The 25,023-nt window shown below is 37.2% G+C and overlaps 7 protein-coding genes across 9 annotated transcripts; 5 read left to right on the plus strand and 2 right to left on the minus strand.

The window, feature by feature from the left end:
- Positions 1-188: 188 nt before the first annotated feature.
- Positions 189-1,884, plus strand: ATOEP16-2 (Mitochondrial import inner membrane translocase subunit Tim17/Tim22/Tim23 family protein). The gene is made up of 7 exons (XM_012228664.4): positions 189-403; positions 506-557; positions 660-740; positions 829-860; positions 1,171-1,204; positions 1,352-1,419; positions 1,571-1,884. The coding sequence occupies exons 1-7, from the start codon at positions 278-280 to the stop codon at positions 1,712-1,714; spliced, it is 537 nt and encodes a 178-aa protein (XP_012084054.1). The 5' UTR covers positions 189-277; the 3' UTR covers positions 1,715-1,884.
- An 896-nt stretch (positions 1,885-2,780) lies between these two features.
- Positions 2,781-4,451, plus strand: LOC105643522 (zinc knuckle (CCHC-type) family protein). Its single transcript, XM_012228665.4, has 2 exons — positions 2,781-2,959; positions 3,343-4,451. The coding sequence occupies exon 2, from the start codon at positions 3,392-3,394 to the stop codon at positions 4,163-4,165; it is 774 nt and encodes a 257-aa protein (XP_012084055.1). The 5' UTR covers positions 2,781-2,959; positions 3,343-3,391; the 3' UTR covers positions 4,166-4,451.
- A 137-nt stretch (positions 4,452-4,588) lies between these two features.
- On the plus strand, positions 4,589-6,176 carry LOC105643523 (DNA-directed RNA polymerases II, IV and V subunit 9A). Its single transcript, XM_089723590.1, has 4 exons — positions 4,589-4,891; positions 5,112-5,187; positions 5,418-5,576; positions 5,703-6,176. The coding sequence occupies exons 1-4, from the start codon at positions 4,863-4,865 to the stop codon at positions 5,778-5,780; spliced, it is 342 nt and encodes a 113-aa protein (XP_089579716.1). The 5' UTR covers positions 4,589-4,862; the 3' UTR covers positions 5,781-6,176.
- A 261-nt stretch (positions 6,177-6,437) lies between these two features.
- On the plus strand, positions 6,438-8,926 carry LOC105643524 (DNA-directed RNA polymerases II, IV and V subunit 9A). The gene is made up of 4 exons (XM_012228667.4): positions 6,438-6,584; positions 6,668-6,743; positions 7,260-7,418; positions 8,587-8,926. The coding sequence occupies exons 1-4, from the start codon at positions 6,556-6,558 to the stop codon at positions 8,665-8,667; spliced, it is 345 nt and encodes a 114-aa protein (XP_012084057.1). The 5' UTR covers positions 6,438-6,555; the 3' UTR covers positions 8,668-8,926.
- A 172-nt stretch (positions 8,927-9,098) lies between these two features.
- Positions 9,099-20,115, minus strand: LOC105643525 (WD40/YVTN repeat and Bromo-WDR9-I-like domain-containing protein). Of its 3 annotated transcripts, none has more exons than XM_020683039.3 (25): positions 19,778-20,115; positions 19,469-19,546; positions 17,833-18,169; positions 17,539-17,693; positions 17,091-17,330; positions 16,793-16,902; positions 16,635-16,712; positions 16,415-16,521; positions 15,930-16,024; positions 15,729-15,844; positions 15,491-15,594; positions 15,337-15,414; positions 15,136-15,214; positions 14,796-14,964; positions 14,246-14,316; positions 13,965-14,045; positions 13,811-13,881; positions 13,351-13,447; positions 13,187-13,246; positions 12,954-13,008; positions 12,459-12,853; positions 10,540-12,369; positions 9,847-10,419; positions 9,677-9,735; positions 9,099-9,512 (listed from the first exon to the last, which is right to left on the minus strand). In XM_020683039.3, exons 3-25 carry the CDS (start codon positions 18,162-18,164, stop codon positions 9,317-9,319), a joined length of 5,151 nt encoding a protein of 1,716 aa, XP_020538698.1. In that variant the 5' UTR covers positions 18,165-18,169; positions 19,469-19,546; positions 19,778-20,115; the 3' UTR covers positions 9,099-9,316. The 3 variants fall into 3 exon arrangements, with proteins under 3 accessions (XP_020538698.1, XP_012084058.1, XP_020538699.1); XM_012228668.4 differs by having other exon boundaries at positions 19,469-19,575; XM_020683040.3 differs by lacking the exon at positions 19,469-19,546.
- A 902-nt stretch (positions 20,116-21,017) lies between these two features.
- Positions 21,018-22,434, minus strand: LOC105643527 (heme oxygenase-like, multi-helical). Its single transcript, XM_012228669.4, has 3 exons — positions 22,133-22,434; positions 21,713-21,930; positions 21,018-21,483 (listed from the first exon to the last, which is right to left on the minus strand). The coding sequence occupies exons 1-3, from the start codon at positions 22,274-22,276 to the stop codon at positions 21,168-21,170; spliced, it is 678 nt and encodes a 225-aa protein (XP_012084059.1). The 5' UTR covers positions 22,277-22,434; the 3' UTR covers positions 21,018-21,167.
- A 1,052-nt stretch (positions 22,435-23,486) lies between these two features.
- On the plus strand, positions 23,487-24,969 carry LOC105643528 (nicotianamine synthase). The gene has a single exon (XM_012228670.4). The coding sequence runs from the start codon at positions 23,840-23,842 to the stop codon at positions 24,791-24,793; it is 954 nt and encodes a 317-aa protein (XP_012084060.1). The 5' UTR covers positions 23,487-23,839; the 3' UTR covers positions 24,794-24,969.
- The last annotated feature ends 54 nt before the right edge of the window (positions 24,970-25,023 follow it).

A 25,023-nucleotide genomic window follows, 5' to 3' on the forward strand; every position in this document is an offset into this window, starting at 1 on the left:
TGGAAATTTATAATCTACAATTTCGCAAAGCTGCGCTACCACTGCTGTAAACAAAACAAAATCAATGTATGACTGACACATGATGGTCGAAATAGATCCCAGCAACGCCACGAATTCAGCAATCTTGTTATGGCAAGCGGACACGTAATGAAGACGTGTCCTCTCTTCACTTTGTAAATTGTTTCCGAGTCCCATTTTCTCTCTTCTGCCACCGGTTACATAGCATCTTTCTGATTCCATAGCCACTTTGTCGTGCTCGTTGTCAGCTGTAACAAAGATGAGCAGTAATTTGGAGACAAGGTCATTGATGGATGAATTCCGTAACTTGGAAAAAGGTTGGTCCTTTGATCTTGGCCATCCTCTCCTCAACCGCATCGCTGAGAGCTTTGTCAAAGCTGCTGGGGTACATTACATACGGAACTTTTTTTTTTTTTTTAAATTCATCATCAGGTTTAAAAGTCTTCATATTAATCATCTAATAAGAGAGATGTATTGGTGGTTTCAGATTGGAGCAATTCAGGCGGTGTCACGGGAGGCTTATTTGACAGCCAGTCAAGGTGTGATCGTAATAACAACATTTTTGCTATGGTTATCATCATCTGCATCATTATTTTTCAACTGAATATATTTGGTCTCAATTTGGTTCTAATTGTATATAGGTAATGGACTTGATTCAAGTAGTGGTCTGCCGCCGGAGCTCTCTGGTGCTGCAAAGAAACGACGTTTCCCTAACCTCAAAGGTAGCTGTATATTGGTGATTGTTGCAAATTGTATTGAACTATGTTGCTTCTTGATGTCATTCTTTTTTTCTTTCTTTTTGCTTTGCAGGAGAAACCAGCGTCAAATCTCTTGAAGCATTGGTGAGTTTCGAACTGTTAATTTATTTCAATATTCAAACTTACTTGATTTATTTGGTAAACAATAGAGAGTGGTGGAATATATTATGAAAAATTCAAGAAGGGAAATTTGAACTCATAACTTCGTTTGTATTTCTTTCATATCTTTTCCATCAGTTAATTATATCACAATGAATGAATTGCAATAAACTAGTATTAAAGAACTCTTGCCTTAGAAGTTCAGTATGTGAAATTTACTTTGCTAATTCGTTGGACGAAGGACAGGAAAAGACACCTAACATTTCCCCTGCTGTATTGTCTTTGTCTTTTATAGGTGAAGAGAACAGGAGAAGAATCCTTACAGTGGGGTGAGTATTTTGTGATATGTATAGTGCACTCTATAAAGGGGAGTATAGAGTATCTTGTGATCTGGATGATAATTGCATAATTGAAACTGACAAGTTAAGAATTCGGATAATTGTGTTAGTATGACAGAACTGTGTTTGATGGTGCAGGACTGGCTGCAGGGGTTTATTCAGGTCTTACTTATGGACTGAGAGAGGCTCGTGGAGCACATGATTGGGTAATGTAGAATTAGTGTGCTAAGTGAAGATTTGCAGTGTCTTTTAAGGGATTTTGGCATTGATCTTGTGCAATTACGAGACCTTGCTAATTGTGTTCTCTCTCTCTCTCTCTTTCTGTTATCTGATTCCTATTGCTTCGGTTTGACGCAGAAAAATAGCGCAGTTGCTGGGGCTTTAACAGGGTTGGCATTGGGGCTTACAACAGATGATGTTTCCCATGAGCAACTTGTGCAATGTGCCATCACTGGAGCTGCCATTTCCGCTGCTGCAAATCTCCTCACTGGGATATTCTAAATTTCTGATACATGATATGTTGCCTAGTAGATGACATCAAAGTTTAGAAATATACCTAGCAACTCTAATGGAGCTAATGAACATCAAACTTTCTAGTGATCTAGAATAGTATATATTTTTAATATGTTACAGCTTCCCTTAATCTAGCCCTTGGCCTCTTTTATCTCTCTTATCCTCGTTTTTTTTTTTTTTTTTTGGTCCATATAATAGGAAAGATATATCTATATCCAGTAAATGAGTTTCATTTATAAATCAAATCAAAATGTTTAAAATCAAACCAAATTTTTTTTTTTTTTGGGTAAATGAATGCATTCATGATAAATAGGAACAAATTTATCTACATCGGTGTGTGAGCATATTATACGCCAAATTATAAACAATGTTTGATGTATATGTCAAATTAATCATAAACAACGTTTGATGTGTATATATATACCAATCATAAATAACAACAAATGCATATATATACCAATCATAAATAACCTTTGATTCAAATAAAGGTTGGCAATATTTTTGGCGCATGGAACCGTTAATGATTCAAATAAGGGTTGGTAATATCATTGGTGTATGGAATCATTAATAAGTCAGTGAGAAAAAACTGGCGTATGGAATCATTAATAAGGGTCAGTAAGAAAAAACGACAACGTAATATTTTTTAGTATGGAAGTAATTCAGAGATTTTGATTTCACTTTAGTTTTTTATATTGTTAAATTATTGATATTGAAAAATCCATCTAAAATGTTAAAAACTATCCGTAATTATAGTGAAATATTTCAAAACGACAAAAACAACAATATCTTGATCCCAAAGTAGTTTGGGAAAAAGACCGAGGAAAAAAGAAATTCTATCGTTTGATGATGAAGTCCCTCGTAAGCTGTATGGTCGTTTGATAATGTCCTTATTTTACACGTCAGACCGACGAGTATTACTTTTGTCGTTTGGAAAGTCTGTCGTGTGGTTTTCTTACGCTCCTATCGTGCAGTTGGCTAGGCGGAATTAATCTCGACGACTTCGTCGTTGAATAAGTCGGCTATAATATGGTGAATTAGAACAACGGTCATAATGAGCCCATTATAAATAGAGCCCGCACAAATATCCAAACCCAAAGAGTCGACGCGGTATATACAGGAGAATTTGGAGAATTCCGTCGAGCGAGGATCGACCGCCTTGGAACGGTGGCTCAAGCTCTTGTCGCCTCTTAGATCCGCAAATTGGTTTTACCTCGCTGTCTTGAGTACTTGAAGGTACGCTGGCTTTTTTCTCTGTTTACCTTTTATGGGTTGATCTCGTTTGGTGGTTTGATCTCGTTTTATGTTTATACATAGTTAGGGCATAAATTAAATGTGCATTCAGAGGAGTAGGGGAGGAGAAAGCTTCCTTTGTATGACGCTTGGAAATATTGGTTTCTAATTTTTCATGTATTAGGGTTTTATTTACTCGCTATTGCTATTTCCGCTTACATACTCTGCCGTTTCTTTTTCCGAATTTGTTTGGTGCTGTTATGTTTATCTTTTAGGGTAAAGATTTGTTTATTGAAATATCTATGGGTATATTATAAATCAGCTACTGCAATTTGGAGAAACATGAACAATCCTACTAAATCAACTGATTAAATTAATTTTTGTAGCTTGACTTGCTACCGTGGTTGAAGATTGTGGATATCGAGGTTCTAAATAATGTCCAGCAAGAAGGAAGAGAAAGCTCAGGCAGCAGCTGAGAGGATCAAGGCTGCCGCATTGAGTGCTGCAAAAGGCCTTAGTCGTGCCCAAGCCGAAAGGGCTGCGGCTGCAGCTGCCCGCAATGTTAATGCTTATGGGCAAAAGGAAGAAGGGCCTAGCCGATGGCAAGAGAAAAGGGAAGCTAAACGGCAGATGTACTTGATGAGTACAGAAAAACAAGTGAGATTGGGTGAAAGAAAAGACCTTAAGTCTACTATGTCCACTGCTGGTGGCAGTGCTCAGTGCCAGAAATGTTTTCAAACCGGACATTGGACTTTTGAGTGCAAGAATGAAAGGGTTTACATGGCACGTCCCTCAAGGACACAGCAGCTTAAGAACCCTAAATTGAGGATGAAGCTTTCCATCTCATACGATCTGGATAATCCAGATCCTAAGGAGGAGAAAGGTAAATCATCTAAGAAAAGCAAGAGGAAGCATAGATCAGATTCTGATTCTGGCAGTGATAGCGAGGCTTCAGTTTTTGAAAGTGATAGTGGGGGGTCATCCGTTACAGAAACAGAATCTTCTTCCGAGGAAGAGAGTTCAGATTACAGCTCTTCCTCTGGTTCAGAGGAAGAGAGGCGTCGTCGCAGGAAGAAAAAGCAGAAGAAGAAGGGGAGGAGGGGGAGGCACAGCTCGAGTTCTGAATCCTCCGATTCTGACTCCGGTTCAGAATCTGACTCTGATGATAGGAGCAGCAGGAGGAAAAAGAGGCACAGCAGAAGACGCTAAAATTAGGTGGTCAAGCAGAAAGGCAGATGAATATTTCATATCAGCTTCGCTTATATCCGTGTTGCTATTACGTTAAGCAACTGACCCTCTTACAGGAGGGAAGCAAATATAAGTCTAGTAGATTTGTTGCTGATCATTTCTTTTCTTCTGTTCTTGCTTTGTGATGTAATAATCGCCAGTCAAAAGTAGTTTTTTGTAGCATGTGAAACTTGTTAGTATGTTCTTGAGTTTTCTATGTAAAAGAAACTTGATTTTGCAAATCGAAGCGGTTCTCTCATTCTGTTTTTTTTTTTTCTTAAATATATTTCTCTAGGGCGGATGCTGTATTTGTACTGATATTTGTTTTACATATTCTTTGTATTTCCACGTCATCCAAGCGGCGAGCTTTGTTCCCTGTAGAACATACAAGAACTCTCTATCTCTACCCCCCTCTTCATTTCTAGTTAATTTTTGTCGTACTATATATAGTGAAACAGTGAAAGTTGATTTGACACTTCGATGACGAGTGTTTTCTGGATATGTCTTCTTTCGCTGGGGCAAGAAAATCAGAATGAACAAAGAAGAAATTGTGAGTGTTTTCTGGATATATCTTCTTTCACTGGGGCAAGAAAATCAGAATGAACAAAGAAGAAATTGTGAGGTTATGTGAAATAACTTTCAAGTTTGCATTGAAGGTTGCACCAGAAGATCTTTCAGAATGAGTGTGTACAAGTTTTGCCCTGACTGGTTAGTCTCCGTGTTTTCTACCAGCTATGATTATCCCCGTCATTGAATACCCACCAAGAAACCAAGTGTCATAGCTTCTATGCCCCTATTTGAATTTTTAATTTCAATAAGTTAATTTTTTAGCTATTCAGTTATAATCTTGTTAGCTACTTGTTGGTTTTCATTTTTCAGTTTTGTTGACATGTATTGATATATGGCTATGTTTTTCAAACAATTTCAGTAACAACATTCTCTACCCCAAGGAAGACAAGAAGCAGAGGATCCTCCTCTACGCATGTCGAAACTGTGATCACCAGGTGTCCCTCTCTCTTCTCTTGTCATTTGACAATTTCTGACAGCATTTTATTATATTTCTTCTGTAATATGTAAAATTGTTGTCATCATTTATACGGCAGGAAAGATTCATTCGAAGGAATTAATGAGAACTAAGGCTACATTGGTGACTTGTAATGGAACCTAATGTACAGGAATCGTGAAATATTATCCTAGTTATCAAGTATTAAGTTAGTTACCAAAAATCTTGCAGGAGGTTGCAGATAATAATCGTGTTTATAGAAATGAAGTACAGCACTCCGTTACAGAATTCACACAAATATTGCAGGATGTAGCCTCAGATCCAACTCTACCTCGAACTAAATCGGTTCGCTGCAGTGCATGTGGCCATGGCGAAGCTGTCTTTTTACAGGTAAATTCTCTTCCTCATACTGGTAATACCAATTTGACATGGAAGTGTGAGTTTGCGGGGTTAATGCAGGGACTTATTGAAATTTTTTGGACATTATTGTTATTTTATGTGTGTAAAAAATTGCAGGCAACTTCTAGAGAGGAAGGATTCACACTGTTCTATGTCTGCTGCAATCCAAATTGTGGAAATCGGTGGAGAGATTAAGATCACATCTGCACATGAATTCAGAGCTATTTGCAAACGAATTTGAAGCTCTTAATGCTGGCTCTGTATATAGTTTGTATAGTTTTGACCACTGAAAGAAATCTTATGTTTTAGTTAGTCATATGCAGCATAAGAAAACTGATATCTCCATAGGTGTTAACCTTTTTTTTTCCCCTTTTCATGAATGTAACTATTAGCCAGTTCATTTTGAAGTGAAGCCATGAATCCAAAGCAACTAACTCAAGCTAACACCTGATAGTCCAACCGAATATTTAAAATTTTGTTAAATCGTTTTATTTCTGATTTAAGGATTTGTGATTTCAGCAGTATATGATACTCATTTTTGGAGTGTAAATGTGAGATATTTACTGCATGGTTTGACCCTTTTCTGCTGCATTCCTGATGATTGATTTTCAATGGTGCTATAGGCTGTAAGATGTTCTCTTCTGATATTTTTGAAATCTTCGTTACCACTTACCAGTATTAGATTTGGGCCAAAAGTTCAGAATAATTATGGAATGTCACCTACCTTTAGCCCAAATTTACCCTCATTCTGCTTCTTTTGGGTTCTATTACACATTATACAGTGAGGCCCATTTGATGATTCAATGCTGGGTTCTGTAGTCCAAATTCCACGGGCTTTAAAGTGAACAAGCCCATATTCTCCAATTGTGTTGACAGTGTAGCAAGAAGCAAAAACCCCGCGCGCCAGAAAAACCCTCTCTCGCCTACGCTACTACTTGCCAGCTCTGGTTTCTTCTTCTCCAATCGCAAGATGAGTACTATGAAATTTTGCCGCGAATGGTAACTGTGATCGATTATCAACCGGCATTCTTCCTTTTTGGCATTTAATCTTAATTTTATTTTGTTTTTTAAATTGATTGTAGCAACAATATTCTCTACCCTAAGGAGGATAGGGATCACAAGGTCTTGCTCTTTGCTTGCCGCAACTGCGAACATCAGGTCTCTTTCTCTTCGATTTTTGTTTAGGGTTCCTGTTCTGTTTTTCTAGACGCAAATATTACTACTATAAACCAGGTTTGGTAGAAGGGGACTTAGGAACTGATTCTGTTGCCTTTTATTTAAGTTTTTTAATGTTCATTATATGCACTTACACGCATAAGAGGCAAACTGGGCCTCAATTTTCCAGTTCTTTTGTTGCTTAAATGTTAATGAGTGAATAAAAAGATCTCTGCATCAAAGTTTGTGTTTCTTTTTGGGGTTGCATCAGGATGTGGAGTATCGTTTGATTTTTCGAAAAGAATGCTGCTTGCAGTGATGATTTTCAGTGAAGAGGAATGACTTTGTATTTACTGTTATATTGTTCAGGGAATAGTTTTTAATAAATTGTACTCACAGAAGTGAAGAGGAATGCTGTTATCTTTTTTCTTTTTTTTTTTTTTTGGTACAGGCTTACATGAACACAATATCTATATTCTTGCCTCTGTTTTATCATTTTTCTTTTCTAACTCATTGCAGGAGGCTGCCGACAACAACTGTGTCTACAGAAATGAAGTGCATCATTCGGTGGCTGAGCGCACTCAGGTATTGCAGGATGTAGCTGCAGATCCAACGCTTCCTCGCACTAAAGCTGTATCATGCCAGGTTTGCAAACATCAAGAAGCTGTCTTCTTCCAGGTTAGCTCTTATCCTGTCTATGAAACTATGCATCATAGGATGCCATTCAGAAAATTGTTGATATTCTCTATCATGAGCCAATATCAAGTAAAATCCATCGGTTTTGGCATGTTAAAGTAATAGGCACTTACTGTTTCTTTTCCTGGTCAAAAGAAAGTCTCTTTACATTCATGTTAATTTTTAATGGTTTTTATTGCAGACATAAATTGCAAAATATGATTCTTCTTGTGACCAGCTGTGGTCCTTTGTAAAAAATTTTGCAAAATTTGCTGGGAAACCAAATAGAATCAGAGGAAAGTTGTATTCTTATTTAGGGGTAAATATGGTAGACTGGGTATGTTGTTGATGTGGAATAAGATGAGATGTTCACTATTAGATAGGATAAGTATGCCTTTAATACCATACCCTGGTATTAAGCTATTGACCTGCAAAAAGTTTTTGAAGGATATACTGATAACATTCTAAAACAAATATGAGCACTGGCTGTATGATTTCTGGATTGATGGATATGGGGCAGAGTGAAGGATTGATGTCTAGTTTCTTCGAAAGTATTGAAAAGAAAACGGTACATCAGATAATAGTTTTTCTTAGGGGATCATACTTATTTCTAAATTCTACATGATTTTATGTTTACTTCTTCAGGTGAATTTCAAAATTTTTTTCTGCTTATATAATATCATATTAGGGAACATAGAATTAGTTTCCAATCCAGACAAGGACGCAGTTGTACACGCACACACATTTCACATTGATTTATGTTATTAAGTGTGCAAGAGTTGAAAGTATATCCAGTCCTCATATAAGGAGTTTTACTTTTAATTTTTGCTTATTTGTCATTTGCAGCAGCTCTAAGGTACAGTATTTCAGGCCATTATATTTAACCTTGTACCTATTAAAAATGTAACTTTTGGAATTTTAATTAGTGTAAATCTGGACCAATGCAATTTGATTTCTGGTCTTGGTTGTGTGTTTATCTGGAGAATTAATTCCATGCCCTTAAATTTGTAATGTAGCTTAACTAATCTTCTAAAGCAACCCCAAAATGGGAAAATAGGAAATAGGGATGCTTGAACAAATTAAGTTCACCATTTCAGTGCTTCAAGGTTTTTTTTTTTTTTTTTTTTTTTTTTTTTTTTTTTTTTTTTTTTTTTTTTCTTGGAATACTCAGGCAACTGCCAGGGGAGAGGAGGGTATGACACTGTTCTTCGTCTGCTGCAATCCAAATTGTGGGCATCGGTGGAGGGAATGAGATGCATCTGCATATCAATCAACAAGGCTCTAATGATGATAGATTTAGATGTTTTATGTTGATGGCCAAGTCTATCCATATTATATACATTTCCATATTTACTGGTTAACTCTTGTAACTTGCCGTAAGTCGGGGCTCTATATAGGAGTCCCTTCGGAAGGGAATTGTTCTTATTTTGCCACCATTGTCGTTGTTAGAATGAGTTCTGAATTTTGACAATCCGTATCATTATGGGACTTCTAAAGGGCTCCAGTCACAAGACCTTTTTTTTTCTTCTGATTTGAGGGAGACTATCCTCAATTTTGGATTGTGGAGATTGGTGGAGAGACAAGGTTCAAAGACTTAATCATGCATGAGTACAAATTTTTCTGTCCCATCATTAAACCGCATTTTTCTAAAATAGAGAATAGCAATTACATTCAACAGCAACATTGAGACTAAACGCTTGACATGTGTATTTCTTGTTATTATTAATGATGATGCGGATAAGCATGTCTATACAATGATGAATATACCATGTGGAAAAAAAAATATTAAATTCTAATTAAAAAAATGTAAAATCATATCTACAGAATAAAAAGGATAAAGAAAAGAAACGGAAAAACCCAGATGGGCCAGCTGCTATCCTCTACAAAACTCAATTTTGGGGCTACAAGGATGATAACGTTTTTTTAAACCAGCCTGACAACCGTTTCATTTTCCCGGAAAGCTCTAAGTTCTTTATAAAGTATGATTCTGAATTTGTTAGCATGACTTCAATGTCATGTTTCACCGCCTCCAAAGTTCGATAGTAGTAGTTCTCCAACCTTGACTGGATGACTTCAAGAGACAAAGGAACGGGGTACCTGAGAAAAACAGCATATATTCATACAATGGTTCATGCTCCAATTTTCATTATCTGTATTCCAATTTTAGACGCACATTGCACATGCATACATGCATTCGACCAGTTAAGACAGTTCATGCCAGTAGAAGAGACATGCAAAATAAAGGTGAAATAGACGTGTACCTGTTTGTAAAATTAGTCTTCTGTGATACTTGCCTCAACTTCTGAATCCCATAGCGATCCTGAGAATATTCAGGACAAAATTCAGAGACATATCCCATTTATTCAGCAGCTATGTGCTTCAACATTAATGAAATTTTATTAAAGAAGAATCCCCTAAATTCTGTGACTACCTGTTCTGTATTGCCTGACTGCTCCAGTTTGGCAAAGGCAGATATTAGCTTGTTTCTGATCTCATCATCAATATGAGGCTGCTCCCATTGGGAATCAAAATCAAAAAGCTCCCAAGGACTGTGTTGGTGTGTTTCTCTGGGGTCACTCCTGTACTGAATAGTATACCTTTCCCATGGACTGTCTGGAAATTCAGAAGTTTTAGCCTTTACAGAAAGAATCCGGCCTTCCCACCAACTACCATCTCCTTCACCGTCATTTTTCCAATAGACTCTACATTTATCCCTGCATGTCCAATTTCTTCGCATAGCAGCATCAAACCGAGTTCTCTCAACGAGAAAATCTGGGAACCCTGTCACTTCAGGTAGAGTTAATTTAAATGATTTTTGGCATACGTCAGAAGTAGAATCTACAAATTTAAGAGTCATTTTGCAGCAACTATCTCCAGATCCTGGTAATGTGGAATACTCGAGGGCTTCAAGTTTACAGAATTCCACTGCCCTTATATGTCCCTTAACAGACTTCCAAGGGCCTGTTTCCCTTGATCCAATGTAGTCTATGTACTCCTGATGCCCCTGAAAAACAGCAAACTCCAAATGAACCATTGCAAGTATCAAACCTAAATCACAAAAATCTAAACAAAGATTGAGTTACAAGTCAGCAACAATAAATCTTTAATATCTCTTATGACTAACCTGTCTAAAATATACTACTTCATCCCCCTGCTGGGGAATATAACGAGAACCCTCCTCATGCTTCGACAACATTAGCCACGACACTTTTTTTCCTGATTGATTTGCCTTTCTTCTATCTACTGGACTTGCATCACGGAAATGGTAACTAGTTCTCCTATTTCTAGATGATCTTAATCCAACTGTCATCCTTGAGCTTGATCCCCATTCTTCACTAGGAAGTTGACATCTGCTGCTTATGGAGCCATTATCGGCATTTCTACATACATCATCAGAGTCATGTTCCTGTCCCAACTTGATATTACAATTCATAAGATCATCTGTAGTTGCCTTTGAACCTGTGATATCAGTTCTATGAGGTCCATCAGTGATGTCTTCATGCAAGATACATCCAGTGTATTGTTCGTCTGCACTAGCATGTGAAACACCTTCTCTTGTGCCACTATCACCTTCTGAGTTAGCTCTATCTTTACTCAACTTTGATCTTCGGTAAACAACATTGAACATCTTTTTTGGATGTGTATTGGAACCAATTGTGTCATTCAATAAGGGCATGGAAATTTTGTCAACTTGAGCATTTGGTTCCTGAAATTCATCGCCTTCATTAACTGGAGTGGTTCTATTGGTTCTTTCATTTTTAGGCACTTCTAAAACTGGAGTATCTGTGTTTTCAGCAAGACTGGCAGGTAATATACAAGACCCCTCATTTCCCTGATTTTCTGAGGACTCTCTTGAAATCATCCTTGATTTTATCCTTAACTTTGTTGAGATGGGTATATTGCTTTCTTTGAATTCAAGAGAGCTGTCATTTCCATTAGCAGTGTGACCCACCATAGGCAATTCATCAGAATCCATGCATTCATTGAAGTTCAGGTGCTCTTTACCGTTGGTCATGGTATTCACAACATCAGATGTATCAGCTGCCGTATCTTCCCTACCTGTTGCTCCCACTTCATTTGTGTTATCTGCTGCGTAATCTTGAACTTCTGCAGAAGAGGATGTGCCACAAGTATTCTGAGATTTTACATGTCCGTTCAGATTACTCTCTCTCTCCCTGCGATCACTAAAACATAAACCAAATCTTGCATATGCAGCTGATGACATGGCTTCTCCAAATCTCTGACGCTTAGATGTTCGAGCCTTAACACCTCCCCATTTGATATCCTCATTTCTATATCCTTCAGACATATAGCTATCTGTTTGTCCTCTTTCCTTCGCTTTCACTGCGGTGCCATTTGTATAACTAGAGGAGCGTTCCAAATCTACTGATCTAATATGAACCCTATTTACATTGCTGGCTTCTGTTGGAGCCTTGCAGGATGATGGGCCTACATCAATCTGATGGTTAGTTGTTTTAGTCTCTGACACAACAAACTTGTTTGAATTCCGAACTGGCAGTTTGAGGACCAATTTTCCCCTGTTTCCAGCATTCAAATGAGATTGTTCATGAGATTTAACAAAATCTTCATTATCTTCCAATGGAACTTCTTTCCCTTTCAAATGCTTGTTCCGTTCATTTTGCAAAGATTTCTCTGATTCATCACTCTGGATATCTGAATTTTGCAGTGAGGATTCACTTTCTGATGAATCGGCCTCTGAGCTATCTTCATCTTCTCCATCTGTAGCTGCTCCTGTTATTTTTGAAAACAATGTAAGAGCATTGCGGGCAGCAGCTCTTTGAGGTCTAAAACCCTTTGATGTAGAAGACTTCCTTTTTGAAGCTTTACAGCCAATCCTTGATTTCCTAGTTCGGTTAGTTCTCAATGTATTGCCATCACATTCGTCCAAATTCCTCCTCTTAACACGCCTTCCTGAAGAAGTCATTATCTCAATCTGAGAGAGAGAGAGAGAGAGAGAGAGAACAGTGTCAATAATGTACCATGAGTATAACTTTGAAACAGAATTGATTAGAAAACACTTACTTCAGCCTTTGATTTTTTCCTTTTAGATCTATGAAAACCATTCCTGCCCTCAACTTCACTGTCTTCTGCACTGCACTCCCGATCAACAGAGGAGCTAGAATTCAAACTCCCTTGCTCACCTCCAGTAGAATACTCTTCAGGGACATTGTACTCTGAATCTGAATCTTCGCTTTGCACTTCATTTTCTGGCTCCCAATCCATTGCATCTACAAACTCAGGCAGTGGCTCAACCAGAACATCCAAGTCTGCCAACGGCAACATTTGGAAATCTGGGTCTAAGCTGAAGTCAGGCACCACAGTGAGTTTTATAGAAGGTGGCTTCCACTCCATATTCAGAGCTCCTAAGCGTCTCTTTTGGTACATACTCTGATAAGGCTCTGGATAGGGATTCATTCCTAGTGGCCCCAAAAGGAACGTAAGAACGAGTATGATACCATCACAAAGAATATGCAATAAGACATTATAATGCTTAGAGTTTCCCAGGTGAGAGATTACCCGAGTCACAAAGAAGATCTTGCATATTTCGTCGGTATGGTACAAGCTGAGTTTCCTGAATTGCATGTTCACATGGTTGAAGTCAATAAGAAGCACAACTTCAATACAAATACCCCAAAAATGATAAATTTTATTGTAAGTCCTTTGCAAGTTTATGATTCATATTAGCACATGATGAAAAAAAAAAAAAAAAAAATAGCTCACTGAAGTTTAGTAGTTCATAGATAACTAACTTGGTCAATTATGTTTCCGTAGGTGTCTTGCATAAGGGGCCGATAATCACCAAGGAAGAACTGTGAAGAAGTGTGTCAATTGTAAGTATCACAAGTTATCGAGAAACCTTGTCCTGTGTAAAGCATAACAAAAGCAAAACCAGTTACTGATAATATTAAGGTACCTGGTCATATTTAGCATCTTGTTGGGATTCACCTTGGCCTGTGTTCAATATATATAATTGACCAACATCATCTGAAAGTATAATGGATGTCCCATCCCTATCACAAAAAGCAGGATATAGATATAATGACATCAGTTGCAATATTCCCACCAGCTTTAAAGAAATATCCACCAGTAACCTAATAACAGCATAGTGTACTGAAAAATGCAAAACACAATTTAAAATCCACTTCAAAGAACGTGTGCCTCGAGGCTCACTCATAATTTCCTCTCAAAAGAATAGAAATTTGGAATATCTTCAATGCTAAAAGTGCTTGCAATTTCTTCAATTTAACGTGACAAAGTACTAAAAAGCTACAGGAATCAACGAATTTGGTGGTATGATCTGAAGGAAGAATAATAACCGACAGAAACAAAAAAGAAAAGAATTTCTATAACAATAATTTCTATCTTGCACTTACGGTGAAAACTTGCCATCAACTAACTTGAAACGGGAAATCTCGTAGATCCGGATGGGTGTGCCCTCCCATATCTAAAGGAAGATGATATGAAATTATTCAATAAATGAAGAAACAACTTAGAAACTAGGATATGCTTGAATAAACTAGAACTCACATCCCACACTATTGTTCTTCCATCATAGCCAGCACTCATAGCAATCCGTGGGTTGAAAGGATGAACGTCCAGAACATATGTCTGCCAATAACGCAAAAATTATAGTCAGAAACATTTGATTCATCACATACAAGCTTGTGAGAAGTTAAAGAATCCAAGTGAGGTATATCAAGACAGGCATGTATGCAAAACAACATTCATCATCACTTCTCTAATCATGAGAAAAAGAGGTATAGGAGAGGGAATTTCGTTGGGGCTAGATATTAGGAAGAACTACTCACAGAATTAGTGTGGCCGGTCAAAGAATGTACTATGCTACCATCAGCAGCATTCCAAACACAAATTCTACAATCTGCACAACAGTATATGCTGTTTGGTCAATTTGATCTACATATTACCAAGAAAAAATAAAGAACAATGCTTTTGCTCATAGTTGGAAAATTTTTATTTATATATGAGACAGAGATAGATGTAATTTATCATGCTAGACATGCATTTAAAGCACTAAATCCACTTAAATCACATTTATATAATGATAAAAGAGAAGCGAGTAGAATATGGTTGCCACAAGGGATTCTCCATGTCCGGTGATTAAAAAGAATTAATAAAGAAACATTTGTTCAATAGAGGAGTTAAATCTCAATATGAAATGAAGAGGAAATTGTCATTAGCTTAGCCATTTATCTTGCAGGAAAAAGAAAAAAAAAGGGAGAAACGGAGCTATCAAAGGATTGGTGAAAGATGAGTTTATACATCCATGAATACATTCTCAAGTGTAAGGAAAAATAGAAGTGTTCAAGCATGTGGGCATACACACAGTGCAAACATTACCCATAATAGCAGCCAGGACAAAACGATTATCCAAGCTCCACACGATCATATTCACACCACGAGGAGTTGGTAGAATTCTTTGACGCGGACCTCCTCGGGGAGGTTGGGGAGGCATTGGTGGTGGAGGAACTTTCAGGTGGTAATGTCGAGTCCAACGGCCTACTTTCCCCTAAGAAAGAATACGTGATTTCTTTTTTCAAAAATCAATGATAAAAACCTGTGATAGATTGAACTGAATTGAACCTCACAAACAGCGATGGGCTGAATACCGCTGCTTCACACGAAATCTAATACAGAAGAGAGGACTAAAGTGACAGTATATGAGAGATTATCAGCTTACATGTGATCTACGTGGTCTTGGAATCCAAATAATTGCACTGCCATCTCGAGAGCAGGTAACTATGTTGTCGTGAGAAAACCTTAACACAAAAATAGTTGTACTCATTCATCTCTAATCCATCTAATAAAACTATAATAAGGGTGAATGATACAGCTCGCAAGGGTAAGCATGCAAATATAACTGAGGGACCCACAAACGCACCATGAATTTCTAAATTTTGGAGCATTCTCTTCCTTTGAGCTATCAGTGAGAGAAAACCTAGGTGCCACAGCACATCCACTGCAAAATATGACAACCATGTCTTAGCATTCAAAATTTTTCCAAGAACATGGTGACCAGACCATGACACACCAACCTAAACTGAACATAGTTGACGTCATTCTCATGACCGGATAGCACGTCTATCTCATGATTAGGTTGGTCCGAATCATCACTGTTTGGCTTACAAGCATTCCATACCTGCAATTAACTAGCTATTAACTTATTTACATACCAATAAAGAGAAACCATCTTTTACCTCAAAAAGAAATAAAAAAAATAAACAGTATGCAGAGCGTGCATGCACAAACTCAAGAAAGGGACAACAAATATACCCTAGCAAGATTGTCAGAGCTACCAGTGACAAACACAGTTCCATTAGCATTAAATGCACAACAAAATATTTGATGGCTCTGCAGACCACTACTTGAGGATAGACCACTGTTCTTCCCTGCAGCCATTCAAATGTCCTTGTAAGTTCTTCCAACAAATGTATCGGTGGATCAATTACAAATTCGCATAAAAAGGTAACCAACCAGCTAATGAATCTGAAGGCCTAGGAATATATATCCGTGGACTGAAGTTGGAATATCTAGCATCCCAGATCCTACATGTTCCATCATCAGATGATCTGCAAAGTGCATAGATCAACAAACAATTATATGAAACATCAAGTATCACATGGGTACAACTTAATGAAAACAAAAAAACTGAAATCTAAAGATATCGCATTGAGATGCTATATCTCACTCAGACCAGCTCAGCACAACTCAACTCAGCCATGTCCTAATCCTAAAATAATACAACTCAACTTATATTAATGTTCCCAAGACTTCTGCCTAGCTCACAGAGGAAGAAGTGAGGAATGAGATAGGTCTAGGTTCCAACAGATTATCCAGCAATAACAGATTTACAAATATTTATAATATAGATCAACAAAATCAACTAGAAAGCAATCTCATCGACAATGACCAAGCAATTCAGAAAAGGATAAAACTAAGAACACAAAAATCAGCCTTACGAAAGAAGCTGGTATACAGATCCAGGCCTTGGACTAAACGCAATGGCAGTGACAGCTCCAGTATGTCCACGTAAAATAGATATTGGAAGCCCATCTGGCAAACGCCACTGTTGATATCCAGAAGGATTATTCAAGGATCAAGTTAAAGAAAATACACAGGATCAAGTTATAGAAAATGTACAGAAGGGGAAAAAACTTGAGACATTGGACAGAAGCTTACCACTCGAATTATACAATCATTTGAAGCAGAAGCCACCAAGGCATTGTTTGAACTCACAGCCAAGTCAGTAATGTCACCCTTTCATGCACAGAATGAAATGCTAAATAAATAAATGAAAATAGAAGGCAGATACAGGATTTTAAGACATTCAAACCCACTTCATGTCCACGACAGCTGGCCAAGCAAAATGCAGTTTCCATGGACCAGATTTTAACAAGGCGATCATCTGAACCTGTAATGACATATCTCCCTGAGCGATCAAAAATAGCTGCAGGATTCACATCAAGAGAAGTGTCAGAAACAGGTCCGATATTTTTCAGTGAACTTCAAAAAAAGAATACGAACAGTAATTTCAAGGATTCAACTTGATAGACATATTTCAGTTAAGAATTTAGGGAGACATGGAACCTTACTGCAGATGGTGAATATTGAACAGTTTAATCTTAAAATTCATACCACAATAGACAGCATTCCGGTGTCCTCTTAGCCTCTTGATATTTTGCATTTTTTGCACCATAGTTGAAGGCTTTGCAATAGTGTAGCATGCTGCACGGACAGATGGTGCACGATGGTGTCTTGAAAAACCACCCCCAATTTCTCTCAAACCCAGTCCACGGACCTGGTCAGCGCGCATATGAGGCCATCGCATATGAAGAGGGGGATGATTTACTTGGGCTTTTTCCGCATCTCTATCATCTGAAGCAGAAGGTGATTTACAAAATCAGACAAATTGGAAATTACACCTTTACCAAATTCCATAAAGGAGGAGAGAGGAAGGAACGACAATGAGGATTTTATTATTTCCTTACAAATAGATGATACACACAACAGAATGAAAAACCTCACATTAATATGAAAAACAAATAGATTTTTAATATTAAAGGCTTAAAAACATGTCACCTACTGCTCAAAAGTGAAAATGATCCTGTTCCCATAAGTGTAGGAACAACAGCAGCATTTAGAGCATTTACACCAATCAAGCCTTGTGATTTAGAGGCTGCATTAAGTAATAATTGCTTCAAAAGCTTTACCAAGTGATCCTTCTCAATGTGCGGGTACCTGACAGATAAAATTGATAAAATGGCACATCAAAGTCTGGGAGAAAAATATAGCACAAAAATTTTGCGCTATATTATTCATGCACCTCACTAAAAATATTCTTCAAGAAAAAGGTCAGAGCACTAAGCATGTTTCATACCTTTCCACCAACTTAGTGTAACTTAATGGGAATGATAGACCATCATCATTTTCATCTCCATTCCTTGAATACCAAGCATGATATCTTCTAGGTAGTAGTTGATGTTCGAGAAGTTCATTCCAAAATTGTCCATATGTTCTATGACATGGTCCAGCTGAAAGGAAATGCATAATTAAGAAATAAACTTCTCTGAGGTCAACATCCACATCAGGCTCCACTGTTGTCTCTGGATCTGCATGTTGAGCATTCTCATGCACCTTACTAAAAAAATTCAAAGGCTTCATACCAACAGAAGGTGCATCAGCTGAAGGAATATACTTCCGGAGAGCCATATTACCTATGATGATGAACACAAGCAAATTAATATAGAATAAGTCGTTTAAATCTATTTTGTACAATAACAAAAAAAATAAATACATAAAAAATCATTAATCAACCATAATAAATAAAAAGAGCATCTTAGCTCACTATGTTAGTTTCCAGTGCAGGTATCCATTTGCTGTCGAAATTCGTTAGCACAAGCCATTAGACACAAATTTATGCGTACAAACAAACCAAAATTCCGATATCTCTCTCTCTCTCTCTCTCTTGCATCAAACCAAGTATCAAAAGCAACATTAAACTCTTCCAATCATCCAACAGGAAAAATCCAGCCTATCCTCAAAATAAAGAAAGCCCTAAAAGAAGTGTGAAAGAAACCAAAAGAATGTTGAATATCCTCGGGCTGAACGGAGAAGAACTCACATCACAACCAAGGCCCAACATTCTCAAAGAATAACTTCATGACCTGTCAGTTTAATAGTTGGCAAGTATGATCCTTTGACAAACAGATGTTCATCAATAAATAAGTATTCCACTTTGCACAGCCATTTTAAAAGTCAAAAGGATTTGATCAATTTAAAATGTGTTCCATAGTCCAATCTAGACTGAAAATCTTTAAAGAAAAAGTGAATTATAGAACCTTCAAAATACACTATTTCCCCAAGAACCCTAATGAAATATCAACTTCAAACAATCAAAGCTGTGCAGGCACCCACATGAGGTCATCGTCTCTGCAAACTTACAACAAGTGAATGTATTGCGATCGAGAAAGAGAAAAATGAAGTTTACAGCAGCAATCTCACTCTTAAGGAGAACGCAGTAAAAGTCAACCTCCCTAGCTCCCTTGGCCAAATGGAAATCCAGTTTCTGCCTCTCTACTTTTGCATCAAAGCCATATCCTCTAGTCATTTTCCCATGTTGTAGGAAGATGGCTCCCAAATCAGTTATTGTTTAAGACTAACCATGGTATGATTAACAGAACCCACTACAGTCCTTTTCAATCCCCCCCCCCTCTAGTACTTTAAAATTTAAATTCTACACACTATGACAGATAGCCATCCAAGCAGTCCTATACAAGTTCAAGAAGAGTTAAGATAGTGAAGATTCACCAGAAGACTTTTCCTAAATTTCATTCTCCAAATTCACAAACTAATATGCGCCCCTAACCAAAACAACTTCTCCCCTGTAACCAGACATTCAATCATGCATATTCACAACAATCATATGCATTTTACATTTTACATTTACTGGTCTAGTAAACAAGTATCAAACTAACAAACGAGGAGAAATTAGAAAATTGAGAATGAATTATAACCTTGTGTAATGTGCCAAACAAATCAACCAGATGGATACTCCTGATAGACCTTCAACTCTCTCATATAATTTTGAAAGCCTGACCAGCAAAAATCCAAATGCATTACTCTGTACCACCAAAAAACCCTAAATTCAAATTCTGGTCACTAATGCTACCATAGTATAATCAATTTTTCATTAAAAGAAGCAAAAAAAGACCCTAGTTGCGATCTAATGCAACATAGGCACAAGCCCTATCCAGCTTATCAACAGAAAATTATACAAGCAATGAATACATGTGTCAGAACGGAAGCGTCGTTTGGATGAGTACCTCAAATGGAGTTTAATTTCGAAGCAAAAAAAACGAGTAAAGCCTCGGTGCGTCTTTGCGTTCTTGGATTGAAAGGCACCAGTAAACGGGATCCAAAAGCACAACAATTGCAGAATTAAATAAAATTTGAGTTTAAGAGATATTAGCGAGTGCCCAATACTCGCGAGAATAGGAGTTTAGGTTCTCTGAGGGAGCTCTGTATTCGTATGTGGAATTGTTGTTCGTTGGTTTTCTGCAGGAAGCGATTGGAGAAAGTGTGTATAGAAAAGAGAAGACGAAGAGAGACGAGAGGATTGAAACGTAGCGTTTTCTATCCTGCTAGTCTTCCTCTAAAGATGCCTTGAGAAGAAAAAAAGTAAAACAAAAAAAAAGAAAACTGAATAAATTATTTGGGTTTATCCGGCGGTACTAGACCACGCGCGTCGGTTACTCGTGTGTCCTCGATGCGGGGCAAACGACGTCGTATGATTTGCCGTCTAACGTATTATAACTTTTTGTGTGTTCTTCTAGAGTTCTAATTCATCTGATTCGTGTGATCCGTTCGTGTTAATTAACTTTAAGCACGGGGTGGACCTGCCCATGCTGCAACAGGTTCTGTAATCCGTACTCTAATTTTGGTCTGTCTAAACTCTGAAGTTCCAACTCTACTGAATATTTTCAAAATGTTTATTCTCATGTTTTTTTTTTTTTTCCATAAAGGACAATTTAAAAAAAAAAAAAAAAGAAACCATTTAGACATCATGCAATTAAAAGATGTATAAAAGTCATGGATATACATATACAATCCATCCCTGTTAGTTTGAAATTAAAACTTATTTATTATTATTTTACCAATAAATATTGTATCTTATGTAAATAAATATTCATGATACTTCAATTTCCTAAACACCATATTCTACAGTTTTGTAAAGTAAAATTCAAAATTTACTTTAATAATTAAAAAATCATAATTGTATTTAGAAAGAATAATGTCGAACTTATTCATCATCGTGCATTTGGTTATAATACATCTTAAATAATATATAAACTTTGAACCAACAAACTATTAAGAGGAGTGCTAAGTAACCTCAATCCAAAAGTTGAGTTGAGAACACAAGGAGAAGCGCACGCTACAAGGGCAAAAGAACTTTTGCCCTCCAAATGCAGTTTTTACATTTGAATCAGAGAAACGTGAAATTGATCACCACTGACCACTATAAACTACCTTTAGAAACAAGAGAACTGAGGGTTGGAATAGCTCTTTGATCATAATCTCACAAAATGATGTTAATATAGGAAATTGCACAACTTATAAACACAACAAGTCTAATTGGCTATAGTGTTCACATCACCACATCACTGAAAATGCAGAGAAAAACCTCTAGAAACTCTCAGGTTTTGAAGGGAAATCTCAGGTACCCCTATGGCTCATGTTCCAGAACTCAACTTCATGTTCAAGAACATGCAGTAAAGTTACTTCAGCTTTTGCAATCACATCAGCTGAAGCCTTCTCAAGGTATCGATTTGCAATTTTCTTCAGAGAACGACAATATTCCCCAAAACCTTCATTGCCCCATCTTCGGCAAGTTTCCTGTAATTCTGGTGGGGTTTTGCTGCCATCTTCCAAGCAGTGAGCAAAGCTCTCTTGGTATGTAGCTTCGATGGCCCATAAGGCTGTAAGGGCCAGTGCATATTCAACTTCTCGTGACATCAAACTCTCCAGAAATCTGTAAAGACAGCATATAAAATGTATTTAAATCAAAAGAAGAAAGTCTTGTACCACCAAACCTAACCTATATATATATATATATATATATATGGGTGATCAATCATAATCGATGGAGAACCAAACAAAACGCTTTCTGCAACATTAAGCATATCTTGTAGAGATAAGCATGCTCACAATTCAAGATCAAGAATACCAAGATAATATTAACTGGCTGAAATGCATTGTACCTGCAGTAAGTTTGGTTTGCCTTATGGACAACAGTGTTAGAAAGAGAAACATCCCACTTTGAGGCCTCTGACTTGAACCAAGCAATCTCATCATTTAAAGAAGCCAAACCACCCAGTATGACTTCCATATCATTACCATCCTCAGAATTCTTACAAGCTTTAAGCAATACACTTGCCACAAAAGGGACAAATTCTCTTACAAATATATAATCCTGCTCCTGCAATTTTCATATTTGCTATAGTCACTTCCTTTCTTGCAATAATCTGGCCCTAGCTAGCTTATTATCCTTTAAAAATCTTGCAACCAAATCCAGTTATTAAACAGATTATGGAAAATAAATTCGAAGAATTGAAGGAATTACTAATTTACAGAGAAAGAGAATAAGAATATGAATATGAATTCAAGGAATAGTATAGTACCAGCCATCTTTTGAAAGAGGAGATATCGACAGACCCATCTCGAATGCTGAGAATAAAAGGGTGTCTGGTGGCTCCAGTGTATAGCAGAAGGTGTTTCATGACCCACCTCTCAATTATCCCTTCTTCCTTGGTTTTTCCCTCCATTTACTGTTTTTCTGTGCTCGACTGCTTCGCTTCCGCCCACAGTATCTGCCGCGCCTTTAATCCCTGTTGTTGTAAATTGTAATTATAGTCGACTTTGTTTTATTGGGCTTCAACAAGTGGCAAACTTGCAGTACCTCTCGCTGTTCATATGTGGCGAGTTTGGTATAAGCCTCTACAAGCAATTCAACACACGTCCTAGCCCACCGCATCACTTCTTGCCTGTTTGAGGAATGGGCTACTTTCGGGCTACACATTCACATGCAAGATGTTTTTTTGGGCTACTCATTAACCCATAAAATATCTTTAGGCATTAAACCTTTCAAGGTTGGGCCCAACAAAAGATTAAAAAAAGGGATAATACTTTTAGAAAGAAAATTTTATTACTTCTTTAAATAAAACTTGATAAAAACAAAGTGACCTTTATAATTTTTGTGAGATCACAATTATGTGCCTCTAATTAATTATTATTAGTAAAGCAAACAAGCTGGCTTACCACTGCAAATATGGATGACTAGAATGTGCTGAAAGAGCATCTAAAAAACCTATAATGGCCATGTAGAGAAGAATTACATCTGATTTATACTATATTCAAATTAAAATAAACTTCAAGTGAAAGCATGTGCAAGTGCAAGATTGAATTCTAGTATACATTAAAATTAATATTTAAATGTTAATTAAATGTGATTTAATTGATCTTCTCACTAATATGAAGAATGAAAACTATTGAGTTCAAATTTTCTCGACCACAAGAGTTTTCACTTATTTAGTAAGTCAAACGAGAGTTATTTCCCACGTATGATCCACGTTATTAATTTGGCCATCCAGTGAATATAATATTTAAATTGAAAGAGTAACCTAACCTCCTGTGACAGCACGAAATGTCGACATAATGAGCTCATTTATAGGCCTAGAATGGTTAATGATTCCTTCCATGTTCTCCTGTTCACCAATAGAAGAATAAAGTGTTTCCATTAAGGGCTATGGATTAATGAGGTGTCAATCATGCGGAGATCGATGACAAAACTTTAGTGCCAGTAGATGTAAGAATCTTTAACCTAGCCAATTTCCTGCATCATAGTATGGCATGGTAATCTGTTAAGTAGTGGTAATAACAGTCAAAAAATTAAAAGGCACCATCTGCAGAAGTCGTGTCTTTTAGTAATCATGATTCATGCTCAAGTGCCTTATGACTGGGATTGTGGGTTTATGCCTTTTGGTTTTTTATCCAGCTTCACTCGGGCAATAATCTATTGCATCCAGTGACCACTAAGTTCTCTGGCGTGACCAGTAATGGCTTTTATAGTTTCAGGATGGGTCTATTGCAGTTCTTTGCACTAAAAAAGAAAATATTTACTGTGCTCCTATCCTTGAGTAAAATACTAATTTTGCTGCTCTTATAGAGCAAGTGGTCATTACTATAATTGAGCAATACACCTATGAGAGAAGCACTTCTGTCTCAGGCATACCTATATAAAAATGCACCCCCTGCAGGCATAGAGGATATCTCTTGGCTTAACAAGGGGTGCTGCTCTTGCTTAACCACTTTCTCATATTAGTGTCTCCATGGGCTGTCAAGAACAACTCGTGATAGAAAAGGTTTGTGAGATCTATGAAAAAATTTCAGGGTTAGAAAGCCTTACTCCCTCCAAGAATGTCAACTACCTTTTCACCCAGCTTGTACACATATGCATTCCCCAGTGTCAAATAGATGTAACTAAATTGAGTGAAAAAGTTCAAGAAATTAGGTCTGAGCTAATTAAACTTTGTGGCCAAGCTGAGGGACTCTTAGAAAGCCATTTTTCTACCATCATAGGATCTCATGAGAACCCACTTCACCATGTCAGACTCTTTCCTTACTATTCCAATTACCTCAAACTTAGCCAATTAGAGTTTTCCATGCTTAGCAAAAATTGCACTCAAATTCCTAATCACGTTGCCTTTGTGGGTTCTGGTCCACTTCCTCTCACCTCAATCATCCTAGCCACTGATCACTTGAGGACAACCTACTTCCATAACTATGATATTGACCCATCAGCAAATTCCAAAGCCCTCCAGTTGGTTTCATCAGATCCCAATTTGTCCAAACGAATGTTTTTCCACAATGCTGACATTATGAATGTTTCAAGCAGCTTAAAAGAATATGAAGTCATTTTCCTGGCAGCTCTAGTGGGCATGGACAAGGAAGAGAAGGTTCAGGTCATTAACCACTTGGCTGAACATATGGCTCCAGGAGCTATTCTATTGCTAAGGAGTGCACATGGTGCCCGAGCATTCATGTATCCTGTCGTTGATCCTCAAGATCTTCAAGGCTTTGAAGTTCTTTCAGTCTTTCATCCTACCGATGAGGTCATAAATTCAGTTATTATTGCACGCAAATTTTCAAGGCCAATCCATTCATTGAATCAAGGGCTTAGTTCTGCCTTATTGTCTAGCAAATGTTCTGACATTCAAGGCTTCAATCACAAAACTTATAGCAACATAATTGGAGAATTGACCATTGATAAGCAACTGTCGTGAGTCTAAACCACTTCACTGCCAAGAATCCTCTGCTTTTCCCGCCCTGATCCATATTTCCTCTCTATGAGATAATTCATATGCAAAAGGGATCTCTTGAATTTTATTTTTGTTTTTTTTATTCTCATATGCTCCAATGCAGTCTTTCCTTAAATAAAAGGTTTAGTCTTTGCTAAGCATTTTTTTTTTTAACTTGAGAAAAGAACTAATATTATCAGCAAAAATGTGCACAC

The sequence above is a fragment of the Jatropha curcas genome, chromosome 7 (assembly GCF_041381405.1).
Source record: "Jatropha curcas cultivar XTBG-Jc1 chromosome 7, XTBG_Jcur_1.0, whole genome shotgun sequence".
Taxonomy (NCBI): domain Eukaryota; kingdom Viridiplantae; phylum Streptophyta; class Magnoliopsida; order Malpighiales; family Euphorbiaceae; genus Jatropha; species Jatropha curcas.

Excerpts from the sequence above, each read along its gene's own strand:
- LOC105643523 (XM_089723590.1), top strand. The coding sequence starts at position 4,863 with ATGAGTGTGTACAAGTTTTGCCCTGACTG. Across the intron at positions 5,188-5,417 it reads GTCGAAACTGTGATCACCAG|GAGGTTGCAGATAATAATCG; the intron begins GTGTCCCTCTCT and ends AAAATCTTGCAG. Across the intron at positions 5,577-5,702 it reads GCGAAGCTGTCTTTTTACAG|GCAACTTCTAGAGAGGAAGG; the intron begins GTAAATTCTCTT and ends AAAAAATTGCAG.
- ATOEP16-2 (XM_012228664.4), top strand. The coding sequence starts at position 278 with ATGAGCAGTAATTTGGAGACAAGGTCATTGATGGATGAATTCCGTAAC. Across the intron at positions 861-1,170 it reads TCAAATCTCTTGAAGCATTG|GTGAAGAGAACAGGAGAAGA; the intron begins GTGAGTTTCGAA and ends TGTCTTTTATAG. Across the intron at positions 1,205-1,351 it reads AGAAGAATCCTTACAGTGGG|GACTGGCTGCAGGGGTTTAT; the intron begins GTGAGTATTTTG and ends TTGATGGTGCAG.
- LOC105643527 (XM_012228669.4), bottom strand. The coding sequence starts at position 22,276 with ATGGAGGGAAAAACCAAGGAAGAAGGGATAATTGAGAGGTGGGTCATG. Across the intron at positions 21,931-22,132 it reads CCTCTTTCAAAAGATGGCTG|GAGCAGGATTATATATTTGT; the intron begins GTACTATACTAT and ends TGAAAATTGCAG. Across the intron at positions 21,484-21,712 it reads GCAAACCAAACTTACTGCAG|ATTTCTGGAGAGTTTGATGT; the intron begins GTACAATGCATT and ends CTGTCTTTACAG.
- LOC105643524 (XM_012228667.4), top strand. The coding sequence starts at position 6,556 with ATGAGTACTATGAAATTTTGCCGCGAATG. Across the intron at positions 6,585-6,667 it reads ATGAAATTTTGCCGCGAATG|CAACAATATTCTCTACCCTA; the intron begins GTAACTGTGATC and ends AATTGATTGTAG. Across the intron at positions 6,744-7,259 it reads GCCGCAACTGCGAACATCAG|GAGGCTGCCGACAACAACTG; the intron begins GTCTCTTTCTCT and ends AACTCATTGCAG.
- LOC105643525 (XM_020683040.3), bottom strand. The coding sequence starts at position 18,164 with ATGGCTCTCCGGAAGTATATTCCTTCAGCTGATGCACCTTCTGTTGGT. Across the intron at positions 13,448-13,810 it reads GTTGATGGCAAGTTTTCACC|GGATGGGACATCCATTATAC; the intron begins GTAAGTGCAAGA and ends TTTTTGTGATAG. Across the intron at positions 13,009-13,186 it reads ACGGAAACATAATTGACCAA|GAAACTCAGCTTGTACCATA; the intron begins GTTAGTTATCTA and ends CATGCAATTCAG.
- LOC105643522 (XM_012228665.4), top strand. The coding sequence starts at position 3,392 with ATGTCCAGCAAGAAGGAAGAGAAAGCTCAGGCAGCAGCTGAGAGGATC.
- LOC105643528 (XM_012228670.4), top strand. The coding sequence starts at position 23,840 with ATGGGCTGTCAAGAACAACTCGTGATAGAAAAGGTTTGTGAGATCTAT.